The sequence below is a fragment of the Pelodiscus sinensis genome, chromosome 4, assembly GCF_049634645.1.
Source record: "Pelodiscus sinensis isolate JC-2024 chromosome 4, ASM4963464v1, whole genome shotgun sequence".
Classification (NCBI taxonomy): Eukaryota; Metazoa; Chordata; order Testudines; family Trionychidae; genus Pelodiscus; species Pelodiscus sinensis.
In genome coordinates, this window is record NC_134714.1 from 98,086,910 (window position 1) to 98,104,442 (window position 17,533).

General features: G+C 43.8%; 1 protein-coding gene across 1 annotated transcript in view; it reads right to left on the minus strand.

Annotated features, from left to right (window-relative positions):
• Positions 1 to 17,533, minus strand: part of CCDC73 (coiled-coil domain containing 73) — a 227,144-nt gene that overhangs the window by 36,212 nt on the left and 173,399 nt on the right. The window contains exons 14-16 of the mRNA XM_075928786.1: positions 5,739 to 5,870; positions 4,603 to 4,825; positions 201 to 1,760 (exon numbers count right to left, since the gene is read on the minus strand). Coding sequence (XP_075784901.1) covers positions 201 to 1,760; positions 4,603 to 4,825; positions 5,739 to 5,870 — 1,915 coding nt within the window. The remainder of the gene's footprint in view (positions 1 to 200; positions 1,761 to 4,602; positions 4,826 to 5,738; positions 5,871 to 17,533) is intronic.

Here is a 17,533-nt window from a genome sequence, read left to right on the forward strand (position 1 = left end):
TGTGTTAGTTGAGATATCTCCCATCTTAGGGGGCCAAATTTGTTTCAGAGATAATAGTTAAAATTATCAAAGGTTTACATTTTTCCTTTCTGATACTACTTTATATTGAATAGAGAGCTTCATATTTATTTTTTCCTTACATACATATTCTCTATTATGTTACTTTTGTAGTTTAAAATGTAAATAATTATTTCTCTTACCTAGTCCTGTTTCTTTCATGACCACATTCATGCTCAGATTTTGACCCTCTTTTTTTGAAAGATTTTTTTTGTTTTCTGGTACACATAGTAGTTTCTCTTTCAAATGGAAAGGCCTTTCGGAAGTTGAAGCCCACATTGTTTGACTTTCAACTTGATTTATTCTCAACCAAGGACTAAGATCCGAAAAACTTAAGTTTACTGGAGCTTTCTCAGTTTTTTTATCTGAAGTTGCGAGATCAAAGGATGACCTTCCACTTCTAGTTACTAAATCTCCAGATGTCCTTATGAGTGAAGAACATGATTCTTCTAGGCGATCATCAGCAATTTTCTCTCCTGGAACTGGACTATTTAATAACTCTCTTTTTTCTCTTAGCAGTGTATTCTCCTTTGGGTTATCATTAATCACAAGGCCATCCTTTATTTTGGGTATCTGAAAAGCATTTACATAAACTTTTCCATGGGGCATTTGTTTATCAGTGGTAATTTTGTTTCTAACTGTTTGTTTTTGAGGAATAGTCTGAGAAATGCATATATTTTCAGTCTTCAGAGGCAAAATAACATCTGTGCATACATACGTATTTATATTGCTTTCTGTCTGTCCAGAAATGTCCTGCTCACTTTGCATGCTATGCATATCATTCAGATGTATCCATTTATCTGTTTTTTCAGTACTTGAACTGATATTCTCTAACTGAGATATACTAGTGTTATTTTCTTTAGTATTGTCAGTATTCACACTTTCATTACTACAGAAAGTAGTAGGCAGAACTGGAGGACCACTATTACAAGTACTGTTCAGTGCACAGTTTCCATTAGTATTTCTTGCAGTGTCACTGTTGTGTTTCTCTTGAATATCTATATGAATCTCCTTAAATAGAAATATACCAGAGAATATGCTGCTGGTGCTTTGATTTAACAGATGGACTTGTTCTGTTTTTCCATGTTTATTATCTAAAGTGTCATTAGACTCCTGTAAGTCACATTTCTGAAACTTTGCATGATTACTCTCTGTAACTTGAGACAGGATGGCAATATTAAATTCAGTCTTGGTTTGGTTGTTGTCTGCAGTTTTTTCAGTTCCAGGACTGTCTTCTATGCAAATAACTTGTCTAGAGTCTTTGCTGGGTGCTTCATTTATAAAGATGCCTTTGCCATCCTCCGTGGCATCTGACTTATCACTTGCATTATAAATGAATTTATCTGAAGCATTGAAAAATGAATGCTTGCTGGAATCTCTCTGTGGACCTGCATCCATACTGCAGACATCAAGTTCTTCAGTATTGTCAAGGAGCATCTTTCTTGTGTTTGCTGGGAGTTTTATCAATGCACAAGATCTGTCCTGTAGCTTTAGTTCTGCACTTGCATAATTTATTTCTGAGATTATTTGACCTGTTTTTCCTATCTTTTTGCACTCAGCAACACACAGTTCTGTAGTCTGTTCGTGAGTAATTAAATCAATATCTGTGCATAATGTTTTGGCTGGAGAAGCCTCCTTTTGCTTTTCTTTACAGGGGCTAGCAACATGAACTTCATCCTTATTGTTTTTAGGAAGCTGTAAATCTATTAAAATGAAAAATAATATAATTCATGACAAAAATATCTGAAACTTAATTATTTTTTGTTGCTAAATGCAATTCACAAATATTTATTATATTTTCATTAATGTTCATTGTCTTCATATGTGAAATAGTTACAATTTTTCTAAATATCAGAATGTTCCCAGAGGCAAATATTGTATTTATGCAATTTACAAAATATTTATAATGTTCAAACAGAAAACAATATATAGGTTGAACCTCTCTAGTTCAACACTCTCTGGTCTAGCAACGTCTGTTGTCCAATATGATTAGTTAGCCAGATGTCCACTTATCATGGGTGTGATCAAGTTTCCCACGATTCCATGAAGTTTATTTACAGCCACCAGTCCTGGCTCTCAGTGTTCTTCACTGTTATTTTACTCTAATTTACCCCAAATGTCTTCCAAGAGCCAGTAAGCAGTAGAAGTGTTGGTAATACTGCTAGATACCCTTCTGGGGCAGCCATTAATGGATTTAAAAGTGGCTATCCTCTTACAAAGTAATTCTAGGAACCAACTGGAGAGAGAGACACTGGAACTAGCCTTCGGATGCAAATTCGACACATTTAGTCAGACGTTTCTTGGATGCGCCGTTATATTCAATGTCCAAATAATATCATAAGCTAAGCATCAGGCACATACAGCCCACTCTATTAGCCTCATTTAGCAAGGACACTTTAATTGACACTTCCCCCCTCCCACCTCCCCTCTTTTTCTGCTATTTATTTGTACATTTGGACCCTTTGCTCCATTCATCTGAAGAAGTGGGTTGTGCCCAGTGTTTCCTCTAAGCTGCGCATCAGCACAGCTTCACAGGTGATTAATCAGCCCCTCCTGGTCAGAAGCTCGGCTGTGAGGCTGTGCTGCCACGCAGCTTAGGATGCATCTACAATGCACCATTTTTCTGGGATAACGGCCATTATTCTGGAAAAAGAATACTAGCATCCACACTGCTACTGCGTTATTTTGAAAGAAAGTTGAAATAACAGATGGCTTTTTCCAACACTCATTCCACGAGGAATAAGGCCTCAAGGAAAAAGTCCTTAAGGAGTTTTGTCGAAAAAAGAGGCCTCCAGGAAATCCCACAGGTGCCCTACTGACTACTCCGTTCACACCCATCAGAATTCTATAGTTCCCATTCCCCTGGAGCTCTTAAAGCTGCAGACACAGGGGACAGGGCTTGTGGTAGAAAGCTGGCCCTCAGAGCCTCCAGCCACAACACAACTCACAGTCCACACATCAGGCATTATGTCTGAGCCATGAACCCCCCAAGAGCCTCCTGCCCATCGCAGGGAGCATGCAGAGGGCTCCCAGGAGCCTGCCAGGGGCCATAAGAGGCATGCGCCGTCCTAGTTTGGGGCAAGGATCCTGGTCCTCCTGGAAGTGTGGGGTGATGAGGAGAACCTCCAGGATGTCCGCTCCAGATGGCACAATGCTGATATATATGGTCGCATGGCCAAGAGCCTGGCCACAAAGGGTCATATCAGGAACCTTGAGCAGGTTCGCAGTAAAGTGAAAGAGCTCCACTAGGCCAACACTACAAACATTATTAGTTAACAAGAAAAGGGAAGATTCAATAAACCACTTGTGATGGGGTGTATCAACCCTGCACTGCAGCTGATGCTGTTACCTTAGCCCAGCTGGCTGAGAAGGTCCCACCCCCACAGACCTGATGGGCATATTCCAACTAGAGACTGACTATAAAGGCTTCTGGAGCAGCTTAGTCTGGGCTGACTGCTGAAGGGGAAGGAAGCCCAAGCAGCAGCATCCTGGCCAAGAGGTGCTACAAGAGAAGCCTCAGGACTGGAGTGAGCGTACAAGGAAGACGTCTGCCAGGATCTGGAAGGAAGTAGCCCAGGGCAGGGAATTACTCCCCAGGCGTTCAGTGTGTTGTGGCAGGATTCCCTGCTGACTGAGCAGTGGACTGCACCACTGCCATCAGGGCCCTGGGCTGGGACCCAGTGGAGAGGGAGGGCCTGGGTCCCCCTCCTTACATATCCCTGAGTGTGGGGAGCTTTACCAGTGCATATTGACTGAGGCCACCAAGCCATTATACCCTGGCTATAGGAGGCAGACGCATTGATTGAGGCCACTGGGCCATAAGACTCTGAATGCAGGGGCAGGTACATTAACTGAGGCCACTGGGCTGTAATAACCTGCGTACAGGGATATTTATATTGACTGAGGCCACTGGGCCATGTGGTAAATAGACTTGGCGGTTGTAAGGTCATTCAATCAAGAGAATAAAGTTGAGGGGCTTCGGGGGACCTGTCGCTCCTCAACACCACCATCTAGTTAAGAAGGTCTTGCTGTTTTGACTTTGCATTGCTGTCATTTTGGAGGCTGGGTTCAGATAAGTACCATTTTGTGGTCAGGTTCAAAAAAGTAAAAATAAATATAAATTGGGGAGCTATGTAGTAGACAAGTGTTTGGACATGGCCTGAATGGACTAGTAATTACACGATTACATTTTGAGTTAGTATGTGCCTATCTCCTGCAAGGGCATACAGATAGGAAGTGTGTCTCGCCTAATACTCCTGTACTTGAAGTGGGGACAAGCATGTTTCTCCTGACCCATCTTCACATTAGCACATAGAATACACTGCACTGAAAGGAATGATGGAGCATGCAAACCCTTCCCTGAGTGAGGTAAGCTATTCCAGGAAAGATTGTGCTTATACTCAGAGCTTTTTGTGTACTTTACACAAACTGGCATCTACTAAAACTAAGAATTCATTAATGCACTGAGAGAATTTGATTTTGGGCACTGAATCGCACTCAACATGTATATGCAATCTACATAATCATATTTGTGATTATTTATACCTTTGGTAACAATGTTGTATGTCTCTTCTATGCATCCAGTTCCATTACTTTGTTCAGTCTGTACTTTATCAGTATCTGAAGAGCAGCCTACAATATTCTTTATTTCAATGTTGTCATCCTCTTCATGACCAGAAATACAATAATTTTTTATTGTAGATTGCATATACTCATTTTCTTTCTGACTAGTCTGTATTTTGTTGCCTTTAAGTTGCTCTTGACCATTCTGGCATAAAATGGGGAAAAAAGCTAACATATTAATTACAGATAATAAAATATATTCAAGTTACTTATCAAAGTTTCGGATTCGATTTAACAGGGAGTCTCTGATGCAATTTTTTTTTACAGCAGGTTAGTAAATCAGGAGTCATTCTTTTAAATTAAATGGAGTGACAATGGTATACATAAGCAAAGAATCAGACCCACAAGCTATACAGAGTAGGAAAGTTGTTTGACTACTAGGTTTTTCAGATGGCAACTCTGCATGCTGTAAATATTAGAAGAATTTTCAAAGGAAATAGAGTAAATAAAATCTACAGGCTTGGTCACTAAAGAGGGCAGAAATTCATCATATGACCCCAAATGATTGGTTCTCATATTTAAAGCCACAATCTGGCCAAACCCTTTACAAATTCGGTGATGGTGGAGTTAGAAAAAAGGGATCAGTTATCTGCCCAGATGAGAGAGGTCAAAATAACTACTAGATGCACCCTTGTAGAGATAATAGCCAAATTCTGTTTGAGTTAGGATATAGTCTGGTATGAGGTCCATGGGTGTTCATTTGGGGGAGACACGTTTCTTTTGAGACCAAATAGAGGCTTCCACTTAGCCAAATATTTCTAGTTGAGTGTTTTCTTCTATTGTAGCCATCTATGCTTCCAGAACATTGTCTGGATCCAAAAGGAGGGACAGAAGTGGCTTAACCAGCAGGGAAAAACCTACCACAGGTTCAGTAAATTTCAGACTGTCCCTTGCTCATTATGTTGGAGAAATGACTAAATATAGCAAAACAGAGGTTTAAATTGCTTAGATTAAGTGGCATTCACAAGATTGCGAACATTGCCAAAGCATCTCTTCTTCACTGAGATATTTACAAGAAATATTAAGTTTTTCAACCATTAAACGCTCCTTATTTTTACCTCAAGATTTTCCTCTTGCTCAGTATGTTGATCTTTCTGAGGAAGGTAGAAGTCTTGGAGATGTGCATAAGTTTCATTAAGTGATACCAGCTCATTTTTAATAGTATCTACTTCTCTTCTTAAGTCTTCCTCCTGTAATCATTGAAGGGTCACAGAATAAGTAAACACACTGGTATTTTTATATGTCTTTTGCATTTTCATAAATTTTTTTCAGCTATATCAATATTTTTTAAAGTTAAGACAAACTAAACATATTTTAAAAACTCACAATAGAAGTAAATGATAATACAGGTGCCTCTCTGAATGCTATAATGAAGATCATCCAATTTTTCTCATCCCTGTTTCTTAGGGTACATCTACACTGGAATAAAAGTTTCACAGCATGGTCATGGCTGGCCCAGGTCAGCTGACTCAGCCTCATGGAGCTAGAAATTGCTTTGAAGACATTTGGGCTCATGTTGGAGCCTGAGCATTAGAACTCTCTCCCATCATAGAATTCTGCCCCATCCCACAGCTCAGGGTCCAGCCCAAGCACAGACTTCTACAGAGCAGTTTCACAGCCCAACAGGCTGAGCACTCCACAAGCATGAGTAAGCTTACCCGAGCCAGCCAAAATATTTAATTGATGTGTAGACATCCACTCAAGACAAATTTAAGACCCATTTCCAACACCTTATACCGTCATCTTGTTATAGGTTGGGCTTTGGTCACCATTTATTCCAGTTTGCAGGACTCAAATGTATAGACTGTAGTAACTGTGTCTGTTATAGTCTTTCTTTTATTCAACCCTATAGTGAATGGAGGTAACTTGTAATCAGTTATTCAGGAAGGGCAATATATATTGACCAGGGGAAAGCCAGGATTAAAATTAAAAACTATTTTAAAAAAATTGACATTTTACCACATTTTCACAATTACTATGAAAATATAAAACGAGTTTTTTTTTTCTTACCCAAACTATTTCCTTTCTTACCCAAAATATTTCCCAAAATATAACTCATATTGTTATAGCTGATTAATGGTTGCAAATTTACTGCTAAATTCCTGTTACTGAGTTTTTAGAAATTACTGAATATTTGTTTCAAAATGTATATAAAGGAGTACCGCTAAAACAAACATTGAGGGTAGGCCACCATTAAAGCCAATTAATCTTGATAAAGTTCCATTTAATTTTCATAACTTCAATTTATAGGGAGGGGTTACACTAGACTTTTATAATTTAATGGACAATCTATACATATTTTACTGTGTGTCTGTTAGTCTGTGAGTCCGGTTGTCTGTGCATCCGTGAGTCTGTTCAAGAACTCTTCCTAAACTGTAAGAGCTAGGACCACCAAATTTGGTATGCAAATTCCTCTTACCCTAACTTGAACCACATTATGCCTAAAAAATGGGAAGTGCCAAGACTGGGACTATTTTCCATAACATGGAAAGGGAAGGGACAGAGAGAGGCACAGATAGGAGGGACGTGATACTGAGAGTAGTCACTGTGGTCAGCTCTAGCAACAAGGGCATGTCTATGCTAGGAATTTCAAAATAACTAAATTCGACATAACTCCCAATTTGACAAAATCAAAATAGTATGTCCCCACTATGGGGAAGCATCAAAATTAGAATTCTTTCGAAATAGCATGTCCACACTGATTGGAGTCTGCCTCGGGCTTAGAGCACACTGGGGAAGACACAGGAGGGCAGAAACTTCCGGTTACTGCTTGGTGAGGCAAACTGCGTTGCGTGCTTTCAGGGGCTCTACTTTATCGCCGCGTCTCAAGTGCCACTCCTCCACTGAATCCCCGCTTGGAAGGATACAGTGTGCTCTGGTTGCCCTTGCAGATGCCACAGCACTCAAAGCATGGGACTAGAACTGTTACAAAGCAGTGCTAGGTTCACAGGCCTCATGCTGCGCCTCATGGTGCAGTTCATCCAGACTGCCCACATGCTGCTCCAGAAGGACAAGAACCAGGACCTGCAGCATAAACCCAAGTGTGGACTACAGGCCTTGATCACCAGGTCTTCGTGCTCCTGCTGCTGCACACACCCTCAATCCCCTCGACACTACAGAATGCTGTTTCTGGCGGCAGGAGACTAGTTAGGACTGGTGGGACCGCATCGTCCTGCGCTACAGGATGACCAGCAGTGGCTGCAAAACTTCCACATGCAAAAGGCCACCTTCCTTGAGCTCTGTGAGTGCCTCACCCTACCCCTCAGGAGACAAGACAGCTGCATACAATCTGTCATCCTCATACAGAAGTGCGTTGCCATCACACCTTTAAAGCTCTCCACCCCGGACATCTACCATTCCATCTGGAACCAGTTTGTTGTGGGGAAATCCAGTCAGGGCCGTGTTCCTGCAGGTAGCCAAGGACATTAACTAGGTGCTGCTTTGGAGGGCTGTCACTCTGGGGAACGTGAACAGCATCATTGCTGGCTTTGCCGCCATGAGCTTCCTCAACAGCAGGGGTGGGGGGCAATAGATGGCACTCTCATCCCCATCCTGAACACTATGCCTCAGACTACATAAACAGGAGGGGGTACTTCTCCATGGTTCTGCAGGCCCTCGTGAATCCCAAGGGATGAATCACTGATGTCAATGTTAGCTGGTTGGGGAAGGTGCACAATACCTGCATCTTTCAGAACTCCTGCCTGTTCCAAAACATGCACGCTGGCACTTTTTTCCTAACTGAATCATCAGAGTTGGTGAGGTGAACATGCCTATAGTGATCCTGGGTGATACAGCTTTCTCCTTGCTCACCTGGCTCATGAAGCCCTACATGGGGCACCTGGACCCCACCGAAGAGCACTTCAATGCCAGGCTGAGCAGGTGCCGCATAGTGTTAGTGTACATTTGGCTATTGAAAGGGGCCATCTGGGCCTCACCCATCTGGACCTCAGCGAGCACAACATCACCTTTACAGTGGCAGCTTGCTGTATGATCCATTTCCTTTGTAAGAAGGGAAAGTTACTCACCTGTGTGGTAAGAAGTTGTTACTCACCTTGTGCAGTAACATCTGTTCTTCGAGATGTGTGTCCCCGTGGGTGCTCCACTACAGGTGTCGGGCTCGTCCCGGCGCCGCAAACCGGAAAGTTTTTGCTAGCAGTAGCCCCCTCCGGAGGACCGCGCATGCACAGAGTGTCCCGCTGCGTTCGCGCCTTTTCTGCGTCGCGCGGTCCGACTCGCCAGTTCCTCCTAGCTGGAACATCTGAAATAGAGAAAGACAGAGCTCCGAAGCAGGGAGGAGGGCGGGTCGTGGAGCACCCACGGGGACGCACATCTTGAAGAACAGATGTTACTGCACAAGGTGAGTAACAATTTCTTCTTCTTTGAGTGATGTCCCCGTGGGTGCTCCACTTCAGGTGAGTATGAAGCAGTCATCCAAACAGCTGGTCGTGCTTCGGAATTATCTGTGCACAGAAGAAAGAACTGCCTGAGCGACTGCTATGTTTGCCGCTTTGAGACGGTCAAGGGCATAATGTTGAGCAAACGTGGATGAGGACGACCATGTTGCTGCACGGCATATGTCACGTAGCAGGACGTTCTTTAGGAATGCTGTGGAGGCAGCCATACTTCTGGTTGAGTGCACTGTTGGTGGACAGGGTAGGGGCCTGCCCCTGAGGGTGTAGCAGAAAGTGATGCAGTTAACGATATGCGACGATATATGTTGTGACGACAGTTGATGACCTTTAGAGCGGGTCGCCAGTGATAATAGTAATCGTGGAGACTTCCGGAAGGAACGCGTTCTGTCTAAATAGAATGCCAACGCCCTTCTGACGTCTAATGTGTGCCAACGGGCTTCCTCAGGTGTAGCATGTGGCTTGGGGTAGAAGGTAGGAAAGACTATAGGCTCATTGATGTGGAATGACGAATTAACCTTTGGCACGAAGGCTGGGTGACATCTCAGTGAGACGCCCTGTTGAGTGAATACTGTATAGGGAGGATCGGCGGAGAGTGCCGCGAGCTCGGAGACTCGTCAGGCTGAAGTGATCGCAAGGAGAAAGGCAACTTTAATAGTGAGAGTCTGTAAATCACAAGTTGCAAGTGGTTCAAATGGTGGACAGGTAAGAGTGTCCAGTATGAGGGTAAGGTCCCATGGTTCTGAGATAGGCCTATGCGGTGGGTAGAGATTGGAAATACCCTTAAAGAACTTCTTTGTAAGTGGATGAGAGAAGACGGAAAAACTCTCTATTGGAGCGTGGAAGGCTGAAATTGCCGCCAAATGTACTCTTAGGGAAGCAACTTCAAAGTAGGAATAAGAGCCTCTGGAAAAGGGCGCTTTTTCTGGAGGATCGGGGCCAGTCTAGACGCTCTTTTCCGGCTTTTTTAAAAGCCGGAAAAAAGCGGCGGACATTTTTATTTAAATGCCGCGGGGGATATTTAAATCCCCCGCGGATTTCCCTACGACGACTCGTGAAATTTACATGCCCCTTCCGGAAAAGGGGCCAGTGTAGACGTAGCCGTTATGTAGCCCCTGTATAAACCTTTTGGGGGATGCGTAAAGACCGAGTGTCCTTGTAGGAGGTCATGGAGAGCGGAAATGGAGGCAAGATGTACCCTTAGGGAGCTCAGGGAAAGGCCTGCATTGGGCAGGTCTAATAGGTATTGAAGAATCTGTGATACTCCCATGTGAGCAGGTTCATAGGTATGGGTCATACACCAGACATGAAGCATTTCTGAGTATATGTCTTTCTCATTGTAGGTCTTCTGGAATTTGTGAGGATAACCTGCACTGATTCTGGGAAGGTCTTTTCCATGGAGTTTAATCAGCCAGCATCCATGCCTGGAGATACAATGTGTGGATAGTGGGATGGGGTATCTGACCATTTTTCTGCATGAGCAGAGATGTGATTGGTGGGAACTGATGGGGTGGCCGATCGCTCATCTGTAAGAGGTGTGGGTATCACGTTTGTCTGGCTGGTTGGGTGCTACTAGGATACTCTGGCCCTGTCCTGTCTGATCTTGAGGCTCACCCATTATATCGAGGGAAACGGTGGAAATGCATATGCTAGGGGTGTCATCCATTGTATGCTGAAGGCATCCCCCAAGGAGTGGAGGGGGCCTATGCCCACTCTGGAACAGTATTGTGGGCAGCGAGCATTTTTGTGTATAGCAAATAGGTCCACTGTTGGGAGCCCCCCACTTCTTGAAGAGGTAAGTCAGCATTGATTGCTTTATCTCCCACTTGTGGTTTTGCTGGAATTGTCTGCTTAGGTTTTCCACTAGTGCATTGTCCTTGCCTGGGAGGTAAGTTGCAACCAGGTGCATGTTCCGTGGAATACATCATTCCCACGGATGGGATTGCCTCTTGGCAGAGTTGGTATGAGCGTGCTCCTCCCTGCCTGTTGATGGAATACACTGCGGTGATGCTGTCCATGAGGATTTGGACTGTTCTGTCCTGGATCAGGGGAAGAAAGCATAGGCATGCATCTCTTACCACCCTTAGTTCTGGCAAGTTCATGTGCTGCTTGGCCTCATTGTGGGTCCGTTGTTCCTGTACCATCTTGTGGTGCAGGTGTGCCTCTTAGTGCAGAATTGAGGCATCTGTCATGATTGTCGCTGATGGTGGGCTGCATTGGAAAGGGATACCTACGCTTAAGTTGTTTTGTAAAGTCCACCACGTAAGAGAGGATTTTATCTTGTTTGGCAAAAAAGTTGTTTGTTTACAGAATGAATGTGTGGCCAGTAGGCTGTGTGTATCCATGCCTGTAATGGTCTCGTGTAGGCAAGCCGTCACCATGTGCCCCAGTATTTGTAGTCATAGGCATGCCATTATGACCGGTCCGTGCTGATGCTATGAGGTCCATGATTGTGGCCCATCTGTGGTTCGGTAAAAATGCTCTGTCCTTTGTGCAATCTGAGTGCACCCGTGTGAGGGGGTGAGGTCACAGAAGACCCCTGCGGGGGTGCCTTCCGGAGTGCTGACATGGCCACTGCCACTCACCTTCCCACTGTCTGGGGCTTCTCACTGACCGGTCCTGCTGAGCCAGCTCCACTGGTCTCCCCACACCAAGGCCCTGTGCTGAGATCCCTTTCTTGCCCCCCCAAGCAGTACAGACAATGAACCTCTTAAGGTCCAAGGAGATGTGACTCCTTGAAGAATAACAAGGGGGAAACTTTTCCACCATGGTGGGGGGCAGAGGCTGAATGGCTGGCGAGGACATTCAAGCAGCTGGACACCAGTGCCATTCGCAGAGCACATGAAGAGGCTGTGCTCATTAGGGAAGCCTTAAGGGAGAGTTTCATGCAAGGCCAGTTGAGACTCTCCCCTGCCTCTCCACAAGGGGCCCCTGCATTCCCTCTGTGTGCCTTTCCTCCGCCACTCCTCCCTTCCACTGTCCTGCCTTCCCACCTTCTCCCTTCTCATGTAGAGCAAATAATAAAGCCATCTTTGTTGAAACAACAGGACTGTTTATTGGGGGGATATACAACAGGAGAGGGACTGCAGAAAGAACCTGAATTGGGGATTAGGGGTGGAGGGCTGCAGCGGCACAGGAGCCAAGCAAACAGAGCTGTAAACAGGGGAGTTTGAGTGGGAGTTCTGTTGGAGGGGCAGTGTGCTGGGAGAGAAGCTGAGCCCTGATTAGGGGGTGGGGCTTCACTGATTAGGCGTCCTATAAAGGTAGCCTTCTAGTCGTGCAGCGGCACAGGAGCCAAGCAAACAGAGCTGTAAACAGGGGAGTTTGAGTGGGAGTTCTGTTGGAGGTGAAGTTTGTATCTGGCTTTGTATTTGTATTGTTTGTAGAGGCAATGTGCTGGGAGAGAAGCTGAGCCCTGATTAGGGGGCGGGGTTTCACTGATTAGGGGTCCTATAAAGGTAGCCTTCTAGTCAGGCAGCGGCACAGATAGCTGCAGCGGCACAAGAGCCAAGCAAACAGAGCTGTAAACAGGAGAGTTTAAGTGGGAGTTTGTAAAGGGAATTTGGATATTGGAATTTGTTTGGAGTTTGTTTTTGCTGTGGAGAGGGTGTTCTGGTTTGTTTTTGTGTTCACTGGACTAATAGGATTTTGGTGAGAAAGTAGATAAAACATAGAGGCATTAGTGGCCATGGCCCAAGTAGTAGAGAACACAAGGAGGATGATTGGATGTGGTAGCTGCGGTATGTACATGATTCTGGAGGGGGTACCTGAAAGGAGTTTTGTTTGCATGAAGTGCCGCCTGATAGAGCTGATGGAAGAAAAGATCCGAGGACTGGAGATGCAGGTGGAAACTCTGGTGGAGTTTAAAAGGGGGTTTGAGCAGATGATGGGGCAAAGGCATGACGTGGCTGAAGGGGAAAGCTTAGATATGCAGATGGAAGCAGGATCAAGGGCCTCAGAGGGGGGACTGCTGGGCGAAGAAAATGGACAGTGGAAGCATGTGACTCAGAGGACCAGGCAGAGGAAAAGATGGGTCAGTGAAGGAAAAATAGAGCTCAAGAACAGGTATGTGGAGCTGGAAAATGAAGAAGGGATACAGCAGGTAGATAATGAAGATGGAAGGATAAGGAAGAAGAGAAGAGTGGCTAGTCCCGTAGATAAAGGGGAAGACTTAATGGAGACAACACCAATAATGAGCATTAGGATTACAAGGGAAAATAGGAATGGTAAGGACTTGCAGCCAGAGGAAACTAGAGATAGACCAGAGAATTTCACTGTCACTAGGAAAAGACAGGTGTATGTGATTGGGGACTCCATATTGAGAAGAATAGATAGGCCTGTAACCAGAGCTTATCCAGAGAATAGAAGGGTGTGCTGTCTGCCAGGTGCTAAGATACGAGATGTGGAACTGAGGTTGAAGAGAATTATTAAGGGAGCAGGAAGGAATCCATTGATCATCCTTCATGTAGGAACAAATGATATGGCTAGATTCTCGCTGGAATGAATTAAGGGAGACTATGCTAGGCTGGGTAGGAAGCTCAAGGAAATTGAGGCTCAGGTGATCTTTAGTGGGATTCTGCCTGTTCCTAGAGAAGGGCAACAAAGATGTGACAGGATTATGATGATCAATAGATGGCTTAGGCAGTGGTGCTATAAGGAGGGCTTTGGGATGTATGGTCACTGGGAGGCATTTATGGACAGAGGACTGTTCTCTAGAGATGGACTTCACCTAAGTAGGGAGGGAAATAGACTTCTAGGATGGAGGCTGGCTCAACTTATTAAGAGAGCTTTAAACTAGGAATTTGGGGGAGATGGTTGGGAGATGCCAAGGTAATCTCTACGCCAGATTTTAACACTGAGAGGGAGGAAAACGAAGTAAGAAAGGATATAGCTGGGGGTAGGAGAATGAACATGAGGAAGGGTGGGGTGGATACTAGTCTAATAGGTCATATAGGAGGTATAACGTCCGTGCCAAATTGGGTAAAGAATGTGAATGAGACCAAACAGCAAAAATTAAGATGTTTGTACACCAATGCGAGGAGCCTAGGTAACAAAAAGGAGGAACTAGAGCTATTGGTCCAGGAAGTGAAACCAGATATTATAGGAATAACAGAAACATGGTGGAATACTAGGCATGACTGGAGTACAGGTATTGAGGGGTATGTGCTGTTTAGGAAAGATAGAAATAAGGGTAAAGGTGGTGGAGTCGCATTGTATATCAAAGATGAGGTAGATTGTAAAGAAATAAAAAATGATGGAATGGAGAAGACAGAGTCCGTTTGGGCAAAAATCACATTGGGGAAGAAAACTATCAGATCCTCCCCTGGGATAGTGCTTGGGGTGTGTGATAGACCACCAGGATCCAATTTGGATATGGATAGAGACCTCTTTAATGTTTTTAATGAAGTAAATACTCATGGAAACTGTGTAATCATGGGAGATGTCAACTTTCCAGATATAGACTGGAGAACAAGTGCTAGTAATAGTAATAGGGCTAAGATTTTCCTAGATGTGATAGCTGATGAATTCCTTCATCAAGTAGTTGCTGAACCAACAAGGGGGGATGCTATTTTAGATTTGGTTTTGGTGAGTAGCGAGGACCTCATAGATGAAATGGTTGTAGGAGACAACCTTGGCTCGAGTGATCATGAGCTAATTCAGTTTAAATTAAATGGAAGGATAAACAAAAATAAATCTGAGACTAGGGTTTTTGGTTTCAAAAGGGCTAACTTTAGCAAATTAAGGAAATTTGTTAGGGAAGTTGATTGGACTAAAGAAATTATGGATCTTAAAGTGGAGGAGGCCTGGAATTATTTTAAGTTAAAGTTGCAGAAGCTGTCAGAAGCCTGTATCCCTAGAAAAGGGAAAAAATTTATAGGCAGGTGTGTTAGACCAAGCTGGATGAGCAAGCATCTCAGAGAGGTGATTAAGAAAAAGCAGAAAGCATATAAGGAGTGGAAAATGGGAGGGATCAGTAAAGAAAGCTACCTTATTGAGGTTAGAGCATGTAGGGACAAAGTGAGAGAGGCTAAAAGTCAGGTAGAGTTGGACCTTGCAAAGGGAATTAAAACCAATAGTAAAAGGTTTTATAGCCATATAAATAGGAAAAAAACAAAAAAGAAGAAGTAGGACCGCTAATTACTAAGGATGGAGTGGAGGTTAAGGATAATCTAGGAATGGCCCAATATTTGAACAAATACTTTGCTTCAGTCTTTAATGAGGCTAATGAAGATCTTAGGGATAATGGTAAGTTAACAAATGGGATCGAGGATAAGGAGGTAGATATTACCATATCCGAGGTAAAAACCAAACTTGAACAGCTTAATGGGAGTAAATCGGGGGGCCAGATGGTCTTCATCCAAGAATATTAAAGGAACTGGCACATGAACTTGCAAGTCCATTAGCAAAATTTTTTAATAAATCTCTAAACTCACGGGTTGTACCATTTGACTGGAGAATTGCTAATATAGTTCCAATTTTTAAGAAAGGGAGAAAAAGCGACCCGGGTAACTATAGTTAGTTTGACATCTGTAGTATGTAAGATCCTGGAAAAAATTTTGAAGGAGAAAGTAGTTAGAGACATTGAGGCTAATGGCAATTGGGACAAATTACAACATGGTTTTACAAAAGGTAGATCGTGCCAAACCAACCTGATCTCCTTTTTTGAGAAAGTAACATTTTTTAGATAAAGGAAATGCAGTGTATCTAATCTACCTCGACTTTAGTAAGGCATTTGATACAGTACCACATGGGAAATTATTGGTTTAATTGGAAAAGATAGGGATTAATATGAAAGTTGAGAGGTGGATAAGCAACTGGTTAAAGGGGAGACTACAGCGGGTCATACTGAAAGGTGAACTGTCAGGTTGGAGGAAGGTTACTAGTGGAGTTCCTCAGGGATCAGTTTTGAGGCCAATTTTATGTAATCTTTTTATTGCTGATCTTGGCACCAAAACTGGAAGTGTCCTAATAAAATTTGCAGATGACACAAAGTTGGGAGCTATTGCCAATTCAGAAAAGGATCGGGATATCATACAGGAAGATCTGGATGATCTTGTAAATTGGAGTGATAGTAATAGGATGAAATTTAATAGTGAGAAGTGTAAAGTTATGCATTTAGGGATTAATAACAAGAATTTTAGTAATCAGCTGGGGACACATCAGTTGGAAGTAACGGAGGAGGAGAAGGACCTTGGAGTCCTGGTTGATTATAGAATGACTATGAGCCGCCATTGTGACATGGGTGTCAAAAAGGCTAATACGATCTTGGGATGTATTAGGCAAGGTATTTCCAGTAGGGATAAGGAGGTGTTAGTGCCATTATACAAGGCGTTGGTGAGACCCCATTTTGAATACTGTGTGCAGTTCTGGTCTCCCATGTTTAAGAAGGATGAATTAAAACTGGAACAGGTACAAAGAAGGGCCACTAGGATGATCCGAGGAATGGAAAACCTGGCTTATGAAAGGAGACTCAAGGAGCTTGGCTTGTTTACTTTAACCAAAAGAAGGCTGAGGGGGACATGATTGCACTTTTTAAATATATTAGAGGGATAAATACCAGGGAGGGAGAGGAATTATTTAAGTTTAATAGCAATGTGGACACAAGAACAAATGGATATAAGCTGGCTAGTAGGATGTTTAGACTTGAGATTAGACGAAGGTTTTTAACCATTAGAGGAATGAGGTTCTGGAACAGCCTTCCAAGGGAAGTAGTGGGGGCAAAAGATCTATCTGGTTTCAAGATTAAACTAGATGGGTTTATGAAGGGGATGGTTTGATGAGATAACATGATCTTGGTAACTAATTGACCATTCATTATCAGTGGGAAATAGGTCAATGGAGGGATGATAGGAGTTACTATAGAGAACTTTCTGGGTGTCTGGCTGATGAGTCTTGCCCACATGCTCAGGGTTTAGCTGATCGCCATATTTCGGGTCGGGAAGGAATTTTCCTCCAGGGTAGATTGGCAGAGGCCCTGGAGGTTTTTCGCCTTCCTCTGTAGCATGGGGTACAGATCACAGCTAGAGGATTCTCTGCATCTTGGGGTCTTCAAAGTATTTGAAGGCTTCAATATCTGAGATATAGGTGAGAGGATTATTCTAGGAGGAGTGGGTGAGATTTTGTGGCCTGCACTGTGCAGGGGGTCAGACTAGATGATCATAATGGTCCCTTCTGACCTTAAAGTCTATGAGTCTATGAGGGCTCAGGGATGGGGATGGGAGTGCGCCTGCCTCCGGGTGGTCGGGAGGCTTTGACTGCTCAAGAGGTCACATTGCCCCATATTCTGGGGTCCCAGTGATCCCTGGAGGAGCTAAGAGGGGAAACTGTGGGGAGGTGGCTGGTGGCCCACTCCATGCAGGATGCCATGCACTCCATTACTTAGGTGAGGAAGAAGCACATGGCGTCATGCTGGCTTCCCAGCTGATCCCAGGAAGCCTTCTATT